General features: G+C 35.1%; 2 protein-coding genes across 2 annotated transcripts; both read right to left on the bottom strand.

Annotated features, from left to right (window-relative positions):
- Nucleotides 1–307: 307 nt before the first annotated feature.
- Nucleotides 308–7,995, bottom strand: hot-8 (Protein quiver). The gene is made up of 7 exons (NM_075821.6): nt 7,808–7,995; nt 7,692–7,761; nt 5,424–5,477; nt 5,310–5,379; nt 1,379–1,471; nt 982–1,120; nt 308–621 (listed from the first exon to the last, which is right to left on the bottom strand). Exons 1-7 carry the CDS (start codon nt 7,891–7,893, stop codon nt 552–554), a joined length of 582 nt encoding a protein of 193 aa, NP_508222.2. The 5' UTR covers nt 7,894–7,995; the 3' UTR covers nt 308–551.
- A 3,111-nt stretch (nt 7,996–11,106) lies between these two features.
- On the bottom strand, nt 11,107–25,120 carry tmc-1 (Transmembrane channel-like protein 1). The gene is made up of 27 exons (NM_075820.9): nt 24,966–25,120; nt 23,487–23,560; nt 20,187–20,354; nt 19,972–20,129; nt 19,818–19,924; nt 18,996–19,112; nt 18,752–18,897; nt 18,550–18,700; nt 18,196–18,260; nt 17,920–18,144; nt 17,725–17,866; nt 17,220–17,351; nt 17,003–17,170; nt 16,268–16,469; nt 15,498–15,909; nt 15,312–15,422; nt 15,139–15,264; nt 15,015–15,093; nt 14,774–14,920; nt 14,537–14,694; nt 13,826–13,914; nt 13,672–13,768; nt 13,226–13,393; nt 12,993–13,110; nt 12,344–12,487; nt 12,186–12,301; nt 11,107–11,690 (listed from the first exon to the last, which is right to left on the bottom strand). Exons 1-27 carry the CDS (start codon nt 25,044–25,046, stop codon nt 11,534–11,536), a joined length of 3,858 nt encoding a protein of 1,285 aa, NP_508221.3. The 5' UTR covers nt 25,047–25,120; the 3' UTR covers nt 11,107–11,533.
- Nucleotides 25,121–25,926: the final 806 nt, after the last annotated feature.

Here is a 25,926-nt window from a genome sequence, read left to right as displayed (position 1 = left end):
GTATTTTCACGTGATGTCTTAAAAAATAAATTTCAGGTACCTCATTATGCCTACCCTTAAAGTTTCAGACCTGTGCATGAAAGTATGAAAAATTAATTTTCTGACCTATATTTTCACGTGTCTCACTGCTCCTACCCTTCACAACTCAAAATTTTACATAGACGAACGAAAAAAAAATCTTTAGTGATGCGTACTTGTAAAATCACCAAAAACACGAGTTTTGGCCGAAACTGTATTCATAGTTTCAAAGTAATTTTAATACAAATCCTGAAAACTACGAATACTACGATTACAAAATAACAATACATTAAATTCCAAATAAATTTATATTATCAAAATTATTTTCAAAAAAAAAACTCTTCAAAAAAACATAAGACAAGATAAAAATAGAGATCAATCATTTGGTAAGAAAAGCTCTCAAGTGTACGGTTTTCTCTTGGGAATAAGAAGTTGGAAAGGAAGGAAATTACAAAAAATATCAAAGAAAGACCCTTTTTCAAAGACTCCAGGATTTTTGTTAGACGTTTGTGAATGAGATTTCAGCGCGCGTTTCAACTCCAAAATGAGCACAGTATGAGAACCAGGAAGATTGGAAGTGCAGCTATCACGTGGAGGGAAGTACTGAAAAAATAACGGTTTTTTTTTGTATTTTAACAACATTTCTTGATTTTATATCTTTGCAATGTTTCTAAAGTTTTTCACAAGTTGGAAATTTACACTGAACACTTTGACACAAATAGGAAATTTGCACTGACCAAATTGTTAAACAAATTTTTACTCGAAACCTTTGCAGTAAGTAATTATTTTTTATAAAAAAGTTTCAAGATAACATTCTAAATTTTATATTCTAGTTTATTAGTTTTTATTAAAATTTTTGACCGAAAAAATTTAAAATTTCGATAAAGTTCAATTTTTCAATTGCAATATAAAATAATCCAACTTTTTTTTTCCATTTTTCATTTTCCGCATAAAAAACGTTACCTATGATTAATTGCAACACTGGGATAATAATTACACAGCTGTCCAGCACACCAGCACAGTTCGACTGTTCGATTGCTGCTCCTTGCTGCCAGCCGGGGTGGTAATAATTTATGTGCAGGCATTCGACTACATGAGGTATCTGAAAAATTTCAAAGTTTCTATGTTTCTGCAATTTCCTTTTCCAAATGTGTTGCCTTTTGTTCTTATAAATTTTATTGAAAATGTCTCAAATTTTGCACAAAATATTTCTTAAGAGATCACTTTAGTCATACTCTATGAAACTCAATACTTAGGGTAACTTATATCATTTCTTGAAATTTGAGACGTATATTCAAGGAGTAGGCATTTTATCAAGGTTTGTGTCAGCCGGAAAAATTTATAAATTGAAAGACATTACCTAAAACTTGTTGACTTTGAGATTTCGGCGTTGATCCATATTTGAAAACACCGGAAAAGCAACCACGTATTATATTGTTTCCAATGTGTTGACCTGGAATTGGGAAATTAATTTTAAAAATAGATGTTCATTTTAGAACATATGAAATTGAAGTTTTCAAACTCTGATCCCATATAATTTTTTCTGGCACATTGTGGGAATGTGTACTGTTCGACCTGTGATACGTTTTATTGATTTAATTTTGGGAGAGCTAGCAAAATTGTTTCAAAATAAAAACCAGAAAGAATTGTCTGAAACCGAAAGTTTTCTATAGAAACTAGGTAACTGTTCTCAAAACAAGCGTTACAAGGTTTTTAAAAAATTGTCCAAAAAATAATATTTAAGGATATTTTTTGAGATCTAATACTTGCAGTTGAAGTTGAAAAATTAAAATTTTCAGATTTAAAAATTAAAAAAAATTAGCTTGAAAAAAAAGTTTCATTTTCGCATATAATGCTTGAAACACATTCAAAAATCTTTAGTACTGTCCGAAATAGACTTGTCAACGTTATTTTTTACAAAAAGGTTTAAGATAAAAACTTTTTCCAAATACTCACTGCAATTTTTATTTAAATTTTTTTTTTTGCACTTTAATTTTTCTAGATCAGAAATTTTAAATTTTAACAGTTTCAATCAAATTGATCTTACTTGAAAAAAAGTGACTTGAAAGTGGGCAGCAACTCAAAAAAAAACCTTACAGTTTTTAAAATTAATTTTTTGAAGGTGGAGTGGTGCTAGTGAAAGTTATGCGTAAAATCAATTTTAGCCTAGAAAATTTTACAATGAAACCTTTCAATCAAGGTTTTGGCAAATTGGTAAGTTCACTTTTAAAAATTGGACTTATCTGAGAAATTTAACAATTTAATAAAAAAATTGTGAAACTTCCAAAACTAAGACAAGTGAAATATGAGATTACCGCTTTTTTGGATGTGAATTTAGAAAATAATTCAAAAATTTGATGAAAAGTTTTACTATGGTTGTCGGTAATTTTAGTTGAGGTATTTTAATTATCAGTACCGTTCCCATACAAATGTTCCTTTTTTTTCCTGTCTGTCACCCTTCCCTCCAAATATTTTTAGTTGAATAGTGAGGACATGTTTGCATCATCAAAATGATGTACTTTCATTTGTCCCCCCCTCTTTTTCCACTCAAATTCCATTTTCAATGCGATTACCTCTCGTTTTCTCGCGCGCACTCCTTCTTGTCTCCTCTTTTTATGCTTTTATTTTGTGATGTGCACATGCACACACACTCAACAAAAAAACCAATCAAAGTTGTTCAGGAGGTGCCTCATCCCAGGGTCCTACAGGAGATTTCGAGTGGATTTGGAGTTGTCGTAATAGTTGTAGTAGTTGTTGTTGTGTTGTTGGTGGGACAAAAAGAAGTGTGCCACTTATGGTGTTGTTATTAATTTAGAGCCTGGAGCTGGATCTTTAGGCTTGACCTGGAGCTATCATGCGGTTAAGCTCAAGTTTTAGGCTTAAAAACAGAGATCTAAAGCCAAGAGCTTTTGATTTTGATGAGACTTTGAGTATGCGGATCAAATGTTAAGTTCCTTAGCTTCGTTTTCGAGCTCATATCTTTAGGCTTGAGCAACTGTTGCTGCAGTTTCATTATAAGGAGGATTTAATTAAAAGCGTATGTGAGACCGTGTACAAGGCTTAAAAAACAAACCCATCATCAATCTTGCACATAGACTAGGCCCGAGCTTGCTAGTAGCCGTGCCTTAAATTTAGGCTGGAGCTAGCTTGATCTGGCCATAAATCGATTATTATAACGCAGCGAGGTTAGAAGCTTAGACTCAGACTAGCGGAAACTGAAATAGTCTGACGTATTGAATGCGGCCGGCCACTTTGATTTTAACAATTGAGCACCGGCTCGAGCACAATTTTGATCTTGAGCTTGGCCAACAGCTTGAACTAGATTTTGAGCCAACTCCTGATATCAAAATTGAACTTTTTCTATTTTTCATTCGCCCCTCTCCCCTGTATTTTTGGAAAAATAATAAAATAAAAGGGATCAAGTTTGTGGGAATCAGAAAACGTTCACAAAAAAAGAAAAAGAGAAAAGGGTAATCCGATTGGTGAGTTGCATCCTTTTGTTTCTTTTTCTGAAAACATGTTGCTCCGAAGTAGTCAAAGCTCGTGTTGGATTTGGAAAATTTAAATTTCAACTTATTTATAAGTTAGACTAGATTATCAGTAAATTGCAAAAACCGTGGAAAATTGATGATTTTTCTTTAACTAGGAGTGAACACTATCTAGATAAAAGCTGCCGTTTATAGCCTTAACTTTAGAAGTTTTCAACTGAGGCGATCCTAGGTAGCCAATTTGTATTGGGTTTAGTGCAGCTTAACCTCTGGAGACTGTTTATGGGTGGTCCAAAATCTTGATGGACGGTTCCCTGGAGCCCGGCTCTTGTGCTCAAAGAGTCAACAAACTCTAACTCAATCGCAATCAAGTTGTAATTTGATTAACAGATGCTGTTCTCCCTGTCTCCCTTGCATAATATTATTAGACCAATTGCTTCCTCACAGGCCTCCCAGTTCCAACAGGAAAAAAATCCCGAAAAATGAACTAGCGCGGCAGTGTGCAGAAAAGAGAGCACAACTAATCTTGGAGCACCACAAGAATATTTTATTCCATGAAATCTTGCTCTGTACACGAAACGGAAGGAGGATTAGATTAGATAATTGGGGGGAGCAGCAGAGAGAGAGAGGAGGACGCACAGTGAGTTAGAATAAGTGAACAAGTCGCAATTGAGCATAACTACATTGCGACACACAAGGGCAGTTGGAGGTCATTCGACGCGGTAAAGCGGAAAATATTGAACTTGAAAATTGCGATCTTTGGTTGCTGGAAAATTTGATGAACATTTTTTTAGAATCTCTGGGAAAAACAGCAGAATTTGAAACTTTTATTATAAACATTTTTCACAATGATCAGAATTTTAAGATGGAAAGTTAAACTGAAAAAGTCATTGCATTTTACTTTTATGTTTTGTAATACAAGGTAATTCTGCGTTAACCACTTGACCAATTGCACTGACCACTTGGCAAATTGCACTGACCATTTAATCATTTGCACTGACAAATTTAGGTTCTACACTGATCACTTTTATTTAACAGTCAGCAGTCGATACATCATGATTGGATCGGGCAATGTGGTATTTTTAAACATATACCTATTTATTGAATGCTTAGGAGCATACTTTTTAAAAATTCTGCCACCGTTGAAAAATGCCACACTACAGACGTTTTGTTACTTTACACCAATTTCTCAATTGCTCAATTTTCAAAGATAAGACCACTTTTTTCCTCAATGCATCAAAAACCAAAAAGTAGCTCTCAAAGCGTATCCTTTGATTAAAAACGCAACATTTTTAATCATCACAATCAAGTGAAAGGAATGTGAAAGATAAGTGGTTTATTGTAACAGATCCATCATTTTCAATGAGACACCTTCTCGTTTACCGCACTTTTTTCGACTCTTTCCCTCTCCCACCCCTCCCCTCGGCCGTCCCTGATGGATAGGATACACCTGGGTACCCCAGAGCTGTTGTTATTGATGAATGGGATTAGGAAATGGGAATGAATGAATGAGGAGGAAGTTGGAAAATAGTTGGAGACATTTTTGAACTGAACGGCTCAGAAAATAAATTTTATCATAGAAATGACCGCAAAAATGAAAACGGGGCCATTTTAAAATGAAATAAAGGTAGATTTGAAAACTAGCTGAAAATATACATACAATTATTTTTTTTAATCTGTTTTTTTTTCAATTTTCTAAACCTGAATTTTGCGATTCTTATCTTTTGCAAAACTTTTAAGTTTTAGTGAATATTTTTCTAACATTTTCAAAATTTCAAATTTTTTCGAAGCCAATAAATTTACCTGCTAAAATTCTCGGCTCAATGACGGTCACACACATCGAATGACTGCAAGGCATTGTTCCAATATTTGCCTGCAATAATTGTATAAGTTATTGATTTTTTAAAGTTCCATTACTGATGGGGTCATTTTGAAGCAATGGTCGGTGAAGTTGAGAGGGCGATAGTACACCTGAAATTTGGAAAATTTTCGATTTATTTATTTAGAAATACAGTTTGAAAAGATCTTGGTACATTGGTACATTGGTACATGTTGCCAAAACATATTTATTAAGAAATGTTGGCCTTGTAAAGTTTTTCGATGCACCATAAATCAGAGAACCGTGCACCGTGAGCTAGTTTTCTTTTCCGAGGCCACGTTTTCTGATAAACAATTTTTTATTCTTTTCAATACTGCTATATTAGTTAGGCTTGATGGTCTCAAATAAAAAAGGTGTTTTTTTGAAAAATCGCTATATCAATATTTACCTGCAATAATTAATGTATAGATTATCGATTTTTTCAAGAAATTGTATATTTTCTCGGTTTTCACAAAATCCTAAATTTCAATTTGAAATATTTTTATTTTGTGTATATTCGTCCGTGTCGCATTGCACCATGATCAAATTTTTTGAAACAACATGATATATTAACTTGAATAGTTGCTACAAAAGTTACTCTTATGTGCTTGAAACAATTTTGTTACTAGAAAAAATTAGATGTCATTCGAAAGTTTTTTTTGCAATTTTCAATCAATTTAATGTGTTGTAAAATTTTTTTTTAAAAACATGAAAAAAGGATGTTTTACACGTTTTTTGATTTTTGGAAAAATTCAAACTTTGACAAATTTTTCGGTCATTGATTTATTTTTTAATGTATGTTTTTTCTTATTGATACCAACATATTTTTGATCAATATATAATTTATTTTTCCTGTTTACAGATTTGTCGGTATATTTTCGAAGACACACTGTTCTGTTCATGTTTTTTTAAATTTTAATTCCGCTCGCTACAAAAATTCTACCATACTTTCAGCTTTTACAATACAATTTCCAAATACCCCTCTTTGTTTCTCTATGACTCTCCCCTCCTACCCCCCTCTCGATCCCCCTTTTTTGTGGTTGCAATAGAAGCTTTTCCCCTTCTCCAAGCTCCTCGCGTCGACGACATCGGGCTGTCTTCTCTGATATATGCGGACGGTCTCCAAGGGATTGCAGGGACCCCCAGTCGTCGCCAAGCCTCTGGTTTTGAGGATTTGACATTGTGCTCCTCTTTCCCAAATCTTCATACTTGTTTGGCGAGTCCTATGGGGTTAGATGAGGGGGGGGGGGCTTGAAGATATATCATGACCCCCTTTCCGGAGAGAAATTTTTTTCGTTTTGCTTCAAGAAATCTCTTCTGGCTTTAGTAGTGTCAGAAGGGTCAAAGTTGGAGTGGGAAAGAGGGAAAAACATGTGACAAACTCGACAAACTCCCTGTTATGAAAATTATGTAAATTTGATTGCCACGGGACAGAAAAATGTGGATTTCGGAAGATGAGTTGTGGATTTGAAGAGCAAAACGTTATTATTTTCTTTCCCAAAATATTTTGAAATTTTCAAATTTTTGAAGGAGCACGCAAAGTGAAAATTAATACGTTTAGAAGGTTTAGCGATACCCCTCCCCCCATACCTCACACCGAAATTCAACACCCCCTAGCGCTCGTTCTCTCAATAACAGTTGTGAAAGGGGGACTCGTTCTCTCTCGGGAGGGATATGTGTATAAATAACTGCTCCATAGGTATGCATTTAAACATCCTAAATACCAACGGATGGAAATCACATAAAAGTGAGATAATGAATGGCTGACAGGTTGTCCCCATTATCAAATGCAATCTATGTGCCGTTGGTGTGCTTCTGTTGCTGCTGCAATTTTCTTGTCATCACGGGATCACATGAGACAAATTTTTTGGGAAGCGGGTTTAGTAACCAATTTATGATATAAATTTTTGTTCCAGACGCATTTGTTTTTGTGACTCGGTCACTTGAAAAATACGGTCATGGTGCATCAATTCAAAGATGAGATATTCTATACGTAACCGGAATCTAAAGAACCTCTGCCAAGTACAAATATTGCACGATCTCGTTTTTGTGAACAACACGGACATGGTGCATCATAAAATAAAAATGACAGTCATTTTCGACTTGACCAAGTACTGGAAAATTTTCGGTCACTTGAGAAATTTGGTCATGGTGCATTAAGACCCAAAATGCTTATTTTAGACGTTGTTGAGTAATAGAAAACTGTTGAACGCTAGGATAACTCCATTTGACGTGATAGAACATGACATTGAGTTATTTTTTCAGGCAGTTACTACAGCTTAGTAAAATTTAATTTTAATATTTTACACTAGAAACCAAATTCTCACCTCATCAAGATATGGCCAATGGAGTAGGAAGTCTTCTGACATGCAGCTATAGCAATATTTTGTGGTAGAGCTGAAATACATTTTTTGTAGGGCATCACCAAAAAATAAGCTCAAACCTGTATTCGGAATATGCAAACACGTTGGCTGAGCAAAAAAGTGCAATGAGCAGTTTGGATATCCAGTGAGGCCTCGGTTGCAGCATTAAATTAGAGATGCAGATGATAACCGGATCATTCGGCTATCTCGAAACAGCTCTTCGCTGATTGACAAGCAACCACGGAACAGTGACGGGCCAATTCTGGTTCTAGAAATTCGAAAAAATTAACAATGATAAAGTTTTGACGGTGGAATGTGTTAAAATACAGATAGTGGCTAAGAAAAAATAAAATAGTGCATTAGCACTCTAACAAAGTACAGTAAAATTACAATAATCACCGAGAGGAAGAGACAATTTGGTCATGGTACATCGACACACACTGAGAAAAAAAATAAAGTACTTTTTAGAACTTATTTAAAATACTTTTTAGAACAAAAAAGTACTTTTTAGAACTTATTTTAGTAGACGAGAAAAAATAATTACAACTTTTCTATGGTGCATCAAAGCCGACACATGATATGGCTTAAATTTTGTGGATAAGTTTTTCACCTAATCTCCTTAAAATTATATTTAAACTATATTAACTAAACATAAATTTTTGGTAATTTTTTAATTCTCCAAAATAAGAAATGACGAAAATTTTTTTTTTTTTGAAAATTCTAATTAGAAAAGTTCAAGATCCAAAAAATTATGCGATTCATTCTGTATAATATATTCTGCATTAAACTCTAAGTTTTTCCCTGCAGAATTCAACTATTTTCCATTAAAATTCTCCAAACTCTAACTTCACGGGAAACCAAATTTCAGCAAAAAATGACCGACAAAAAAATCGAAAAAAATTGGCAGTTCGAGAAATGAAACAGAACGAAATAAAAGAGTGCATCAAATTTTCCAACACAAAAAAAGTCTCGCTCAATGATTGCCCGTCGTGGCGAGAGTTGAGAGAAGCGCCTTCTTCTCTTCCGTGAGAGCATCCTTTGGCCCAACATCTGGGGCGGAGCAAAAAGGCTCTAGTTAACTCCGCCTCCAGCCCTCCTTTGTCTTTTCGAGTACCAAGAGTTGGTGGTCATGGTGGGAAAAACTCCAAGAAAATGTTCCGAAAAAACAATAATGTGCTATATAGATGTTGTGATGTTCATAATAGCTTGAGTGAGCTGTGGAAAACTGAAAAAAAAAAACAACAAAAGCTGTCACATTTTGTCGCAATTCAAAAAGTGAGTGCCTGCAAACTATGGCGAGAATTTTCAAGAAAAAAAGTGTGCTACTGAAGTTTTGCATTTCAGATTTTCAGCAACATTATGCAACTCTGAGTCAGAATTGAGAGATAAGTTGAAAAATGCACCGGCTTTAAAAAATTGACACAACCGTTCTAGTTATCCGATATTTGAAAATTTTAGCTGATTCCTGCAAAACTTACAGCTGTATTCAAAAAATGTACTTAAATACTTTACCGTTTTTTTAAAATTGATGTAATTTGCTGAAAATTCAGAAGTAACTATTTTGAAATTCTTATGAGCAGTGCTCTGAAAAAGTTACCACAAAAATGCGCAAAACTATAAGCCACCAAACAAGTTCATGTCTCAACCAACGAAATCTGAACAAAATATATAACAAATTGACTCAAAGCACAGTCATCCATGAAAGTACAAAATCATTTTTGAAAAACGCTGAAAAAACTTTATTTTCCGTTGTTTTTAACGAAATTTTAACGAATGTCCTAGAAAAGTTGCACTACCATTTTTTTTGAAAATTCTAATTCTGTGCTCATATTTGCTTGAGGTGGCTTATTGAACTTGCTTGAACTGTATTAAAAAGACATGATCTGTTTAATATTCGATCTCTGAATTGAATATATAAAACTCACAATCACAACCCAATAGGAAAAAAGCGTTCAGGAAAGTACCGATCACCGGCGGGCACTTTTTGGCTTGCCAGCCTCCGTTCGCCGGCAGTCAGTGACCGACAAACGGTGTTTAGAAAAAAAAAACAAATCGGACGTCATGTACACAGTTGTAAATAATAATTGAGAAGAAATGTTTATTACCTATTATTGACGGCTATTAACACACTCCTGGAAAGAGATTTTAATATTTCTCTGTTGCGTGTGTCATTTTACGACTACCGGATGCAAAAAGGAAGAGATGCATACAGTTACGAGTAGGGGTGGCGATAGGTCGCAACAGGTCGGCCTGCTCCAACACTTGTAGAGACCTCAATAAATAAAGTGTCGGCCTCGAAAAAGAAAATTTGAGCAAGGGGGCCGCCATGTTAATGTAATTTTATCTTCAAAATTATGATTGGATTGTTGGTGAAGCTGCTGTGAAATAGGCAGGTCGACCTGTTGCAACTTAGCGCCACCCCTGGTAGAGATTAATAAATTTATATGGAGGATATACAAATCTCGGCATATGCTTCAATATATATATATATATATATATATATATATATCACTACGGAATTATATTATAAAAAAATAGAACTAAAAATATTTTGTTAGTTGACAATTTTTGAATAGAGCCAGTGATAACTGAGATATATGCAAGCTGTCAAAGTTGAACAATGGGGTGCAATACTGATAGAAGAAATACGGTAAATTTATTTTCAATTAAAAAAACCAGTAGTTTGTAACTACACAATCGAATGTTTACTATTTAACCTTCATTTTTTTAATTAGCCGAATTTACCAATAGCTGAAAAAAAAAATTAAAACTGGTAAATGTCGAGCTCGCGGGAAACTATGATCTGCCGCACTCTTCTGGTTTGAATATCTGGTCTAGATATGATATGTTATCAATAAACTTTTCAAAAATTGCAGTTTTCAATATCTTCCAGTTAACAGTTGTATAAAACGGTCTAGATATGATAAAACAATTTTTTAAGTGATTTTATCACTGAACCTTTTTTGAATTAATCTAATAAAACATTAAATTAAAATGGAAACACGTTACAGTAAGCTTCGCCCGTATTTTTGCAAATTTTTGAAAAAAGAATTCGTCGAACTTGCCGAGCTTGGCGAATTTTGAAATTTGGCGCACAATCCGCAAATTGGAAACAAACAAATATTGACCGATACTTTTGATTTTGCCCTAAAAACTAAAAAAATTTAGTAAAATGACATAAAATTGAATTATTTCGGATATTATGAAGCCAGACCACACGTAAAAAATATTAAAACTTATTTGTCACATTTTCGAGTTTGCCCAGCACGGCAAATTTGCCAAATTTGCCGAGTTTACCGAGTTTGGAAAATTTGACGAGTCTGCCGTCGCACTTCCCTGGTATACAATTCCCACAATTGATGGGTGAGCTCCAAATGTTTATAAAAGCAAGCTTTATTAAGGTGATATGAACGAACCGAAATGATTGAAAAGGAAAGAAGAAAACAGGAAAAGTTTCCGGAAAAACGTAATGGAACGGTTTTGCAAGGGGTTCAAGATCATTTAATGTACCTTACTTTGCGGGTATTTTAGAAATAGAGTAGTAGTGACAGAAAAATGAGAAATTGAATAAAATAGTTAAATATATGAAAAGAAAACAGAGAGATCAGTTAGAAAGAGTTTTGTGAATTTTTGTTTCAGAAAATGAGTTTTTTCGATGGAATGTTCACAAATAAAAATGGCAAAAAAAGAGAAAAAAAACGAAATGAAACTAGAATTAGATTAAATATTTCAACCGGATATTCCTGCAGCCAGGAGCAAGTCCACCGGAGGGAGCAAAAGATTTCTTCGAAAAAAACAAAAAAAAATCAATCAATTTGCCGCGGAGAGTCATCCTCATCAAACTGAACACGTGGGGCTCTTAACGGCGGCAAAACAAGCGACGCTTTCTTGTTTGGATCCGGTTGCCGTCCATGTGGAATTGAGCTGCTAGACGATGCTTGTGATACGATTTTATGTTGAGCTCTAGAACTTTACTATTATTTTATTCTATTTTGATAGAGATGAACATCACATTGCTGTCAGCATACTTCAATGGTAATCCGGGGAATTACAATACAAAAAAAAATTTTGAAGAAAATATCGCTCTTCGTTTTATTTTTAAGTATTACTGCTATGTTTGATATTTAAACTTATTTTTGAATTTATTTTAGTTCTAATTTTTAACGGGTCAATTTAACTTTAAAAATAACGAAAACCTGTCAAAAAACTGAAAATGGACAACCTATAGTGAAAGAATGACGATTCTCTTGCGGGATCTAATTATATTTATTGATTTTTTTCTTCTCAATAAATGAACATATAAAGAAAAGCATTTTTGTGGTCAGTGCATATTGACATTTTGGTCAGTGCATGTCAAATTTAGGTCAGTGCTTTTTGAATTAAATATTCCAAATTTTATTTCATGGACTATAATTAGCGCCATAAAATACTGCATTTATATTTTTTCAAAGTTTATACCTGCTTGCAGATGCTGGAGCTATAGTCTTCGTCGGCGACACGGAAATTCTAAAGCGTTTTTTGGAAGATTCCGGAGCTGAGTCTGTCTCCTCCTCCTCGTTTTCTTCCTCCGTTGTCTGAAATTCAAATGTCCAAGTTGTTTAAAAATTGCTAAGTACCTGAATATTATATTTTCTATGAATTGGTACAGGCGGTCGGAATTCCGATTCTGAAGATTTTCCGCCTTTCGGTTTTTCCTCCACAGTTGTTTTTGTGAGCATTAGCGGAGTTTTGGATTTCATCTTTTCTCGTAGAGCTCGTGCCTGAAATTTAAGTGTGTAGTGTCTAAAACGGTTATGCAAATTTGAAAAAAAAACTGTTTTACACTCAAAATAAAAAAACTGCGTGGCGTGTACTGCAGAAAACCTCATATTTAGGCCCGCCTTTTCTCCGTGAGTGGACGAAAAAAAGGCGGGGCCTAAATATGAGGTTTTCTGCAGTACACGCCACCCAGTTTTTTATTTATTTTGAGTGTAGTTGCCGAATAAGTGACAATGTTCCGTCACATGGGTGTACCTGGTAATAATGCATGTCAGTATTAAAAATAGAGTAGCGCCAATGGGAAAATTGGTCAAAACTACTTGGTACTGGAATAATTTAATGTAATAATAAAACTTTTCAAAATGAATTTGAAAAACATTTTTATTCTCAGTCAAAAAGTGGCAATTACTAAGTTTTTGTCACTTTTTGAGAAAACTATAGCACTAATATTTGAAGACATTTTTTTTGATCGACGATCTCCAATAAAGTGGCAGAAACACTAGTTACCTCATCTGCAGACGGCCAAGGCATAAAATCGGGAGCCACATCTTTACTGGATGTTTGTTTCTTGTCAGATTTGCCAGGGTCTTCGTCGGTTTCTTTAATTGTCGACGCAACGAAGTTTCTAGAACTTGTTGATTATTTTAAAACTTATTAAAACAAATGGATATTTCAAAACTGATAAGGTGCACTACACAAAAAAAACAGAAAAATGTCTGAATTTGAAAAAAAAAACCAACTTGTGATCATCTCTCGTATGCTCATAAAGTGACACAAACGAATTATACTTTGACGATCTCCTGGACGGTGTGTTATTTGGAGGGGTGTGCACGTCAATGGGAAAAGATTTGATTCCATGCTGATACGGTATGCCATACTTGGCTTCAAGATATGGTCGGAGCAATGCTCTGTAAGAATATGGAGGAACTCCCAAACATGCGTCATGCAGATAATTGTTGTTAGGGAACACTTATATTATCAGAAAGGTTAAAAAAATTTCTAAACGTTTTTCTTTTGGGTATCTGTATTTATAGGAATGATTTTCATGATAAATAATAGCAAAAAGTGCAACTTTTTTGTAATATTTGTTTTACTGGATATATGCTATTAATACCATTCCCACTTCAATCCATAAAATTATAAACCAAATATATCATCATTCCAAATTAATTGCATTCAAACTAACCGTATTTCTTCAGGCGTCGCCACTTGAATTGCACTCCTTGATATTTGACTACAACTTTCTGTTGAGATACTCTGCCGCATTTGCATATGAGAGGGTCCTGTGAGAAATAAAATTAAGTATATGTATATGGGGGCATCCTATTTGGTATGTGTACCTTGGAAAGACACTGATTTGTGAATCATTGGTAGTTGGTCCCCACTTGCACTTTCTTCATCTTCCATTTCTCGATTTTCGATTAGAGATCTGCAAAACTTATAGAATTTGAATATTGTCTGAAAAATTGGGATAATTTGAGTTTTTCAAAATTAGGTGTGTGTTAAATAATTTGTCTAAAAAAATTAAGCATGCTTTTATTTAGTCTAGATTATTACTACATGTTTCTTCACTAAACATTCATCAATTAGGCGTATTTTAGGTTGGTTTTTTCTTCCCCCACCCCTCCAGCCTAAGCCTAAGCCTAACCTAACCCTAAATACCACCTCACACTACGAGACGACGACGCCAAGCCTAAGTTCAAGCCGAAGCCCAAGCCTAAGCCTAAGCCAAAGCATAAGCTTAAGTGTTATGTATTGAGGCCAAACGAGGAGGCGAAGACGAGTTGTTTATTATTACTCTAATCTAAGGAATAAATGAGTTAGTTAGAAAGTTCACGTTGTACGATCTTAGCCACGTCGTGGGTCAATACACGTTGATACCCAAAACTAAGCCTATGACTAAGCCTGAGCCTAAGTTTTGGCCTGAACCTAATATTAAACATAAGCCTAGGCCTAAGCTTAAACCTAAACTTAAGTAATTTTTCGGCCAAATTTCTACAGAAAAAGCTGACAAAATCAGACAGTCCATTTCCTAAAGTAACTTTACCAACCCTAGTGATGGATGGAACGCAGTGACTTGAAGTGTCTCTGGTGGTGTTTCAATTGCTCTTAATGGATATGCAGTCAGCGGTTGGCGTTCGTCGTCTTCATCCTCGTTGATGTCACTTTCTTCAGATGAATCTGATGCCAAAGCGTGATCCGCTTCCATCTGTAACAATTCTATTGAATGTTGTAATGGTATACTTTTTACTGAAAGAGTTTAGGAAAGTGTCATGCCAATTTCTTACCTCATGGTACTGCCTCCATGGCTCACGTCGTCGCTGTTCAATCAGTGGAATATAGTCGTTTGATCGTTTCTTATCTCGATCTTTTTCAAACTTATTTTTCTTTCCACCAGCCAATTCGAAGATTTTCTTCTTCTCTTCAGTTCGTTCCTGAAATTAATTGAACCTTTATCGTTGTTTTTCTCTAAAATTACTGTGCTTATATGCACGCAATTTTCTGCATGTTTTAAAGTTCTAAACTCACGTGCACAAGTTGAGCTTGAAGATCGGTGTTTGCTTCCCGGAGACCTCTTACCAGAGAAAAGAGGAAATAAATTATGAGGCTAAAATCATCAAATAAATGTGATACAGAAACTCAAAAACCTTACATCAGAAACAATATAATAGGAATAACAACTCCGGGTGAAGCAATGTGTCGAATGTAGGACAGAACTGTTTGGTCGACTCTTTTCTCGATTTCTCTAGTTACCACAGTGTAGAAATGTTGATATCGACTAAAATATGTACAGAGGATGTAGAAATAGAGCAGTCAAAAACTTACGCAAAGGGGCCACACGACCGGGACGGGCTCATTGAGGCTATGACAAAGCCAACTGGAAGAGTACAGAGGAGCAGCCAGATGAGAAGAATTCCAAGGTAGAAGTTGCTTGATCTATAAAAAAAGATTCGTGTGATGGTCTACATGCTCTGTGCCAACTAAATTTTCCAATATCTCCTAATAACTCACCTGCTTGCTCTGAAAATCTCCCTCGCTGGAACATTGCAAGTCATCACTGCCCATCCTCGAATGTACATCAAAATAATCAACTTGATATTGTTAATCGCTGGAAGCAAGGGCGCAAAGAACAATCCCAGCCAAATCATGCCCTGATTATTGATGATGTGCAGTACATTCTCCGCCACCTTGAACTCTCCATACTCGGGAAACGTCGTCTCAATATCCCAGCACCACCATGACGAGCAGTATTTGATCCATAAGCCGCGAAACAAGTCGATCACTAGGATGGAGAGAATCGTAAAAATGAGATCCATAGTAACGAGTTTGACGATTTCCTGACCAATGATGGTTTCCCAACATATGTCATTGTTATGCCCGTCGTGGTTTCGGCGAAGAGCTGCTTCAGACATTTGAATGGTCTCTGAAACTTCTTTCTGTTCAGGTGAGGGAAAATGTTGTGCACAGTTTAGTGTTCTATTGAGTTTAAAATAAGATAAAATTAGGCCTCCATGCGAGGCAGGCGAGGTTTCAAGGCCTGACGCCTGCCTCCAACCCGACACTTTGCGAATTTTGCACCGCACTATACAAGAGGCGAGGCTTGCGGCGCGAGGAAGGCGGAGGTCGCCGCCAGAACGGCGTGGCAGGTGTTTTTGCGCCTGCATGGAAGCCATAGGAAAAATAGCAAAAGAGAGATTAAAAAAAAAATAAAGCCACTAAACTTAACTTCAAAGTGTTATCTTTTAGCAAATTCACAGCTCCCCTCTAACTCTACCACTTACCGTTCGAAAGCAATATATCATCATCTAAATTTTTTGAGTTCCCTTTCTTCGCTGATTTGCTCATTGTTGTAGTCATTGCACGATTCTGAACTAACGGTGGATGCGTCGTCGTGTATACCCAAGGTGGTTTTGTTCGAACACGTGGCAATGGAGTCGATTTTGTGTATACTTGGTTTCTAGGAAAGTCAGGGCCTCCGAATTGCTGTAAGAAATATTGTTGATTGATGGTAGAGTATTTGGAATACCGCGAGTGAGGAAATTGTTGAAAACTACTAATTTCAAAAAAAAATTGAAATTTTTTTATTAACGGCCAAAAAGTGGCAATTACTGAGTTTTTGCCACTTTTTGACAAAACTATAGCACTGTCGCATGTTTGAATTTTTACTTTTTATTGATTTTTCAAATTTAAGTAGACTCAAAGAAATGTTTTTTTGATTGAAGACTTCCAAAAAAGTGGCAAAAACAGAGAATTTTCAAATTTTCAACAGAATCATATAAAACTTTGAAACTTAAAAAAAAAGTTTTTACTACGATATTTAGTCATTGTGGTGTCATGAGCACGTTTTAAAACAAACGACAAATTTTTCAGAGCTGAAAAATCAATCCGAGCATTTACAAGTTTAACAGAACCCCAGCTAAATAACTAATCAGGAAGTTTCCTGTTTATTTGAATTCTATATAATGTGACACGTTTACAAAAAGATGTAGTGTGCAAAATTTCAAACAAACTTGTACCTGTCCAACATTTCCCGGCGTAAATCCTGGATATTTCCGCGGTGGTGGTGTGAATATCGGTAACGCTTTAGGTCCAAGAATCTGCGATTCAAAACTGGTAGAATGAGTTCCGTTGTGAAATACTGCATTGGGATTGTTCACATTAAATGGGCCAAATTGAGGTGCAACCTGCAGAAATGATAAATAAAAAGGCTGAATAGAAATTGTGATAACCCACAGTGAAAGGTGTAGTCACTGAACGAGTTGTACGTTGGCTAACAGTTTGGAACCTTCTGGTGTTCGCAGCTAGAAAATCACTCATTTGGCGGACTTCTGCTCGGCTAGCATATGGCGGTGGTCGTTGCATATTCTGGAATTTTTGGGTTAGCTTTTTCAGATTTTAAGCTAACTGGAATTAGGCAACCTAGAGTGTCGGTAAGAAAATTACTAGACACCTCAGGTATAGTTTATTGTAGGGCATCCAGCTGAGTGAGGCGCGAGATGCGGGCCTCACGCCGGCTGGACGTTGTCGTTGTGTGTGAAAAGTAGTTATTTGGAAGCGGCCGACAAGTTCGGGTGTTCCACAGCTTGGCGTGAAACGAGTAGCGTGGCGTGCGGCGACCTCATGGAAGCCCTAGTGTTTATTGACTGGGTTAGTGTTTAGCGTATCCTAGTTTGCATTTCCTCGGTTTTTTTACAATTTTTAACGGAACCCCTCCCCCACACACTCCCAAAATACTTACCGGATTCCATCCACCCTGCTGTCTTTTCGTTCTGTGACTAGACGATGTGGAAGTTGAATTGACACGATCTCGAAGTGCGGTCATTTTTTCGAACAATGCAAATATCAAAGTGATGTAGTTTACAGTATACAAAATTAGGACTCTGAAATTTATAATTTTTTAACACTCAAAAATTTTTATATATCAGCTTCATACCTGCCCAAATGAGCTCTCAACGCGGTTCTCGGATGATAATTTTCCATTTTTCCGATCAAATCGAAAATCATGGGAAAGACGTGTGTAATTGTCGAGACGACAGATGGAACTTGATTTTTTGTGAATAGATTTCCGTCGTCTTGCACTTGGGATTTTTGCACTGCGAATATGATGCAGTAGATTGAGAAGCCAAGCATCGCACAAATTATGATGTTTGCGAATACTCTGGAATATTTTTTATTAGATGGAATATTTACAGAAAAGATGGAAATTCACCTTAAAGAGAATTGCAGTAGTCGAAATTTTCCATGTGCATCTTTTTTGATATCGGCAATTGATTCCTAAAAAAAGAAAAATTATTAAGGTCCAACATTTTTTTTGTTGTAAAAATCGTTCAAACTATTGGTCAGTGAATTTGACATTTTTGTCAGTGCAAAGAAATCTTGGGTCAGTGCTTTTTACGGATTTGTCAGTGCATTTTTATTTTTACCAGTAAACTTCATGTTTTAGCCTCAATAGTTTATTTAGTAATTGTTTTCAATTTTTTCAGCTACTCTGATTTTACGGTAACATAAAAATACTCCAAAATTTTATTTTGGCAAATCTACAATTTTTAGTTGATAGCCATACCCTAAGCTTAATCACTACAGCCATCACGGTGTTACTAGCAGTTTCCGAGTTTCCAATGGTATAATCCCATCCGGTGAACAATTTCCAATTGAATATATACTGTTCCGCTTTACTACCAGATAACTTTGACATTCTAGCGTTGGCAGCCATTCTGAATTTTGCACGATTAGTTTCTCGAAAAACTGAAAAGAAAAATGCTTACTTCCTCAAGATTGCAAAGAAACTGTAAGCGAATATTGTAAGTGTCACCATGAAATAAGCAAGTGGTAGAGCATATTTAATCTTGTTTCCTAGAAAAGGGTCGTCGGAGTAGTACCCATAAAATAATGGTGAGTAACGAAGGTATCCCTGAAAAGCAATTGTATTAAATTTTTTTAAGTACTTATGGGTTTGCTACCACTTTTATATAATAGTTCAACATTTTAAAAAAAGTTCCGAAAACTTACATCATAATGCCAAACAACAGCTAACTCATCTGCATGAACTCTTTCGTTGGCTGGAATTTGTTTCCGCGTTTTCGTTCGGTTGAAACGGCCTTCATTTGCTACAGAGTCAGCAAGGGTCTGAACAATTTAAGTTTTACTGGCGGAAGAAAAAACGAGCTCAAAAAAAACTGGACTTTGTCACTTACAAAAAACAGAACTCGGATCAAGTTTATATATTCTTCAATCAAAGTTGTTTATACCTAGTTACAAAAATGTTTTCCTAATTTAGTAGTGCTGTGTGGTCCTGTGCACACAAGATGTCATATCTATAGTGTGATCTATGCGGCCCGTCTGCTGGTATATTGTGACCTACTCTATCCGCTTGCTCTGTTGTTCTCCTCTTCCCTGTATAGGAAGTAATTGTAAAAGAGAGTCCTTCTAGCCCCAATGCCTAGGTACTGAGCGGTTGCTCAGTGTTCTTCCTGTACAAAATGTGTTACCCACAGATTGATCTATGCGGCCGGTCTGCCGGTATATATATAGTGTGACGTACATTTTTCCCGCTGGTACTGTTGTTCCCTGCCCTCTCTCCCTGTATAAAAGGCGATTGTAAATTGGAGTCCTTCTAGTTACTGTTTGAAATTAAAGAGGCTTAAACCTTCGTCATAGGACTAGCTGTTGCAAGGGACCGGCTTGGGAGCCTGAAGATCTTATAGGCTTTTGTTTGCGATGGCTCAAAACTTGGATTAGGCCTTAAAAGATTGACTACTAAAGTTACCTTTAATCAAAATTCAAAGCTTATGACTTTTGCTACACAAACTATATCCTAAAAAAATTACCCACCTCTGGTAAAACCACAAAAACAAGAGCTATCAAAGTGATCATTATGTTCACAAAAACAATCCATCGCAAAAATGTGAAATATGACGAAACAACTGATCCGAAGTGACCTGAATAACACGCTTTTATTTTTTGAAATTTTGCCGTCTGAACTCACTTTCTATCCGTTTGATTTTCGACTCCCAAGGTATGAGGTAAGTTTTAAAATTTGAAAAACTCCGTTTCATAAGCCTCGCCCTTTTTCTCATCTCTTCCATGTACAGATGACTTCGCGAAACTTTTGACTCGTGTTGTTCCAGATATTTTTGAGCCAGTCTGCAAAAAAAACAGTTTTTGTGAATTCGAGAGTTTTCAAGGAAGTAAATAACTCACTTCAATGTCCGCCGCTTCCTTGTCATACTCCACGCCTGACACCGAAGTTTTCCAATAACCTCCTTTTTCTGCCGAATACGCTCGAGAAGTGCCTGCCGTGTCAGTGGATTCCCGTCCTCGTCAGTTTCCCGTTGCTTATCACCCTTGTTGATGAATGCATCGGTTTCACTGGAAATATTGAAGTAGAGTAGATCATCGAGAGTTTATAATTTTTTATAATTTTCAAAAAAAAAATTTTATTGATTCTTTTAAAGTTCAATTGAATTGCTGTGAAATTGCATTACCAAGTTAAATAAATCAATTCAGTGAAGTAACTTGAAGTATTTTTGATCGTAGGCGTTGAATAGGCACGTAGGCAAGCAGGACTGAGGCCTTAGGACTTGCCTATCGATCATTTTTTCCCATTTGAAATATGAACATTTTACTTCAAATTTTGAAAATGTTGTTTTTAACTTTTAACTTTTTTTTCTCATCCTGCAACTTTTAAGAGCAATAGTATTTAAAATAAATTTCTAATTGCGCAAGTTTTATTGGAACATTTTTTTAATTCCCCTGTTGCACCCATTTTTTGTTGTTGCAAAACAGCCAACAATTCAAACAAAAACACACACACAAATACACATTTCCTCGTGTTTTTAGGCGGCATTTTTGACGTTTTATGAGATACGAGAGTGCCTACGTAACACAAAAAAAGTCCATCGAGGCTTTTGATGTGATGCAACATTACGTTGTTGTAATGATAGGAGACCCGAAGATTTATCACTCATTGATTTGTCGTGTTGCGGCAAGATATTTCGTTGATTGTTGGGAGGGGGAGGAGGGGGGGGGGGGGTGGTTAATTGGTATGCATCGGACCGACCAAGTGTCCCATTTTGGTTTGATCTTTGAAAAATGCGGGAGAACAGAAGCATAGAAGAGTGTGCTGACGTCACATTTTCCAGGGGGAAAATTTCCGCATTTTTTGTAGATCAAACCGCAATAAGACAGCCTGACACCACCTGTCGGGGTTAGTCATAGTTGGCGTCTACTTTTGAATTTCCAATTTCCGGTACAGGAACTTCAGGCCGTGTAAGCCTAATTTCACAAAATATCGACAACTTTTTTTGACCCTCGATATATTTAAATTTTAATTTAAAACATTTTTCGTCTTTCAAAAAAAAAAAACTGAAACTACACTTTCCTTACGATGCAAAAATTGGAAAATCAAAAAATCTCATTGTTACAATAAAAAAGTATCGATTTACAAAAATTGTTACTTGATTATTTTTTTTCAATCTGAAAAACGAAAAAAATTTAATTAAAGCTTTAGAACACAATGCTTTAATTTGGTCGACTTTTTCGGACTGTTTGTTTTTGCAGTTGAATTTTTTTTTCATTTTTTTCATATTGTAAAAACTGTCAAATGTGGTCTAAATTTTTGAAAAAAAAATATCCTTAATGTTTGTTTAACCCTATAGAACTGAAATCAGCAATTTTCTGCAAATTTCCAATAACTTCACATATCCCTAAAACTAAGTGACAGACATAATTTTTACACAAAAAATTTGAAATTTTTAAATCTACCTAGCCCATTTTTAAGTCAGGAACAGGAAAAAAAAATTAAAAACTCACGGCTGAGCAGGGTTTGCACTCCATGGAATAAAAGGCGATGAGAATGGATCTAGGGTGTTATGAGCTAACCGGTGAGCCGTATTCTTCCGGAAAACCGTTATCAAGTCATGGAATACTGAGGCTCTTCTCTGGACTAGTGGGTTATTTTGCAATCCTTCGGGTAGTGTTTCCATATGTAACACTGATGTACAGAATAAAAGAGTAAATATGTCAAAAATTTATATCATAATTATTAGCAATTTTTTGGGACCAGCGGCGGAAAAAAAAGAAAAGAATAGCGTACGAGAGGGGAGATGCTCTTTTGCTCCAGTTGCTCATACACACCTCTTGACAACTCAATAATGAATGTGTCTCTCCCGCCTGGGAGCTCTACTGGCCCTGGGAAAAATGAGAAAAATTGGAAGAGCACACCCGGGAGGGGGTGATGGGAACAGTCGTAGTTGTTCTGTTTTTTTTTGTTTGCTTCTCCCGCTTGGAGTGAAATTTTTCAAAATTCTTTTCGAAATCTATTAGAAGCAGCGAATATATATTTTCGTCAAAAAGCTTTCTGGGTTGGTGGGAGGGGGGAGGTTGCTGTTCAAATGCTCCCTCGAGGGAATTATTACAAGAACTTTTTGAGATGGGGCCTGATGGGTGATGTGCAAAAGAACACCCACTTGCACCACCAATTTTTTGTCACCAGTTGGGAATTAAAAAAATTTGAATGTAAATCACGAAACTTGAAAACCAGGGGTCCGAGGTAATTGTCGGTATTGCCGATTTACAATTTTCACAGTTTTGTTTTGTTCATTTTCAGGTAGTATCAGGCAGACCCATTCCAGTTTGATCTACGTATAATAGATCTACGAAAATTATGAAAATTTAGACGCAGACTTTTAAACTGGTTTCGAATGATTATGAACGTGCTGACGTCACAAATTTTGGGGAAAAAATTCCCGCATTCTTTGTAGATAAAACAGCCTGAAACCACATTAATTTAAAGCTTACAACTAGAAATAAATATGTCTAACCCTAAATTACCTAAATATTTTAAGTTTGTTCGGAAAAAAATTTGACGTTTTGTGTAATGCACAAACACCTAAAATTTCTGAGAATTTTAAATCATGAAAATATGCCAAAGTTTTCACTTTTCAAGCACAAAGTGCCACATACCTCAAATTTTCTTTTAAAAAGGCCAAGTTTCAATATCGCTGAAAATTTCGATAAAAAGGACAAGTTCAGCAACTACATAAGTTGTCAAAGAATTTCAGAGACAAGTAGTTTCTGAAATTTCCGGCTGTAAAAAGTTTCAGGTTACTGCAAACTGTTATTTAGAACATAAAAAATAAATTGTGAAAACTGTATAATTACAATTGTAATTATTTAACAATTATAATTATGATTATAACTTGCTCTACTATTACAGAGAAATGTAATATTTATAACCTCATTGTTTTTTAATACAATATGGCCAGGTCAGCTATCATAAATAACATTTCATCAACATACAAAATTGTATTGATTTTTTTCTAAAAACTTATAGAAGAACTTGAAAGACAAACTCTATTTGGAGTGTTAAATCTGTTTCCAAAATCAATTTTTTTGCGATAGCAATGGCTTAAATTGAGGAGGTCTCCCATAGCTGGTTCAAGAAATAATACACTTGAATTCTCAGCCACCATCATGAAAACTAAATAAAAATTAACAAACCCAAACGCGTAGAGAATGTCATAGAGTTCATCATCCAAGGTGAGTTTTGAAGACGCTCTTTCTCCCAACGAATCCTGAAAAAAAGAATATTTTCAAGCACGAAAACATTATTTGTCTACCATAACTGTATAGAAAATACCACCTTAATTCTTTAGTTTCGGTGTTTCAAATGTTTCTAAAAAGTTTCATGACAAACTTAGACTGATATGATGTTCAGGGCATCAAAAACCTCTTTTACCACAATTTCCATTTCATTATTTCAATAATAAGGAGTAATGCACCAAAAATTAAAAAATCTGCCGATTAACAACTACAGGTACCCTTTGAAATTTTTGACATGTTTGATCTGATCTCAACATTAATTTGTCATGCAACTGCTTGGAATTATTGAAAACCAAAAATTTATGCGGTGCCGCATAACAATTGGGCGCACTATAGATATAAAATCGCCAAGCTTAAATGGGTTTTTTTTTCAATTATACACTTTGCGAGTCTACATGTAGTGTTTTGAAAAAAAAGTTGGTGATTAGTATAATAAAATTCAAATATTTTGATAGTCCCAATTTGAACGTTCTTACCATTTTCTAGTTTTCACTGTGATATGATTAAAATTAGATAAAAAATTCTATTGATTATTGATTACAACAACAAAGTTAATAATTTCCGGAATGCTCATTCATAGTTCATTATTCTCTTTCTCTATGAAACATCAAGATCAAGATAACGAAATTCCCTTGTGAGCATTCCTAGAGCATCAAAGTCGGCGAATTTGAGAAATGTACTTTGACACATCTTAGTAGGTCTGATTAGAACGGAGTACATAAATTTTTTTAATTCTGAATTTTGTAAAACTCCGATAATTTTCTGGAAAATTTTATTTTCAATCAGGTTCTACAGATTTTACAAGAATTAGAAAAAAAAAACAGAAAGCAATCAATAAATGTTTTTGAATGTTTTGCAAACGCAAAGATTCGGCAAATTGGCAAAGCAACGTGTTTTTCTATTTAAAATTTTTCAAAATACTCAAAAGCTCATAAAATCACTGAAAAATATAAGTTGTTTGTAATTTTTCTGCAATTTTTAGAATAGCTCCATTCTGAAAATTTTTCGACATGTTTTTTTCAAATGTCCTGCAATTTTTTTGGTACTTGTGTACCCCCTCATTTTTTAAAAATAAATTTTTAAATAAAAACGTGTGGAGTTTTTTTTCATTTTTAGGTTTAGGAAATAATTATTCCTAAGCCTAAATAGGGAAAATAGGCATCATGTTTTATAGTTTAATTAATGGTAAAAATGAGGTGGTATAATGCACAGGTTCCATTATTCTATGAGAAAATTATCAGTTAATTCAAACAATTTTGTGATGGTTCTGTCTTAGCATAAACTCTCATCTTGAAGCCGATAACTACTTTTGAACTTATTTTGGAAAGTGAACTCTAAAAACGAATCCCACACAAATTGCCCATTTCAAGCACCTACCTGCTTTGACAAATCTCCAAACTTTTCATTTGTTGGCGTGTGCTCCTTGCGTAGCGACGCTCTCCTTGCCGCTTCCTGCATTTTGATAGTCGTCGGAGCAAGAGTGGGTGTTACGATGCACGCCACACCGCTTAACACTCCGCCACCGCCGCCTCCTAGTTCTGAAAAAATGTTATATAATAAAATTGTGAAAATATTTAAACTAAAAAAATTCATCAATATTGGTTGCTCAAACTTTTTTACAATGCTCAACTTTTTACAACTGCTTAACTTTTTTACAACGAAATGCAAAAATAAACTTTTTGGTGTACCTACGTGCCTGCCTACCGCCGTAATTTTTTTTATGGTATTTGCCACATTCAGCTGACAAAAACAGTTAAAAAATAAGTACAAAACATAGTTTTTGCCAAACTAACAGTCATACTTTATACTGAATCTAGGTGCCAAAAAATAATCAAAAATGAAGAAATTTATGTACTTGTGAATTAAACTAAGAAAATTGTTTTAAAACGTGTTAAAACGTGAATATTATTTTAATTTTATGCTTACTATTAAAAAATATGATTTTCTAAGCCAAATAAATTTTACGATCAAAACCTAAATAATTGTTCAATATTGCGGTTGTAATTAACAGGTACCAAAAAAATTACAAATCATTTTGTTAGGTAACAATTTTTTGTCAGTTTCTTCAGAAAGTTGTAAAAACTGATAAGGAAACAAAAAGGGTCACCAAAAAACTTAAGCTAAGTTTTGTAAGTGGGGGGGGGGGGGAAGTATAAGAGTGGGTAAGTTTTTTGGCCACAAATTCACCCTATGGGAATCAGTCAACTCTCTGAACCAATTTGTTACCACTTGGAAGGGATGGTCCCACCAAAAATTGTCTTCCTCTTAGAAAGTTCAAAGTGTCATCTCATCACAGCTTTTTGAATTTTAATGGAACAATTTGCATTTTTCAAATTTT

This window comes from Caenorhabditis elegans, chromosome X, assembly GCF_000002985.6.
Source record: "Caenorhabditis elegans chromosome X".
In the NCBI taxonomy this organism is placed as follows: domain Eukaryota; kingdom Metazoa; phylum Nematoda; class Chromadorea; order Rhabditida; family Rhabditidae; genus Caenorhabditis; species Caenorhabditis elegans.
This window is presented reverse-complemented; position numbering and strand designations above follow the sequence as displayed.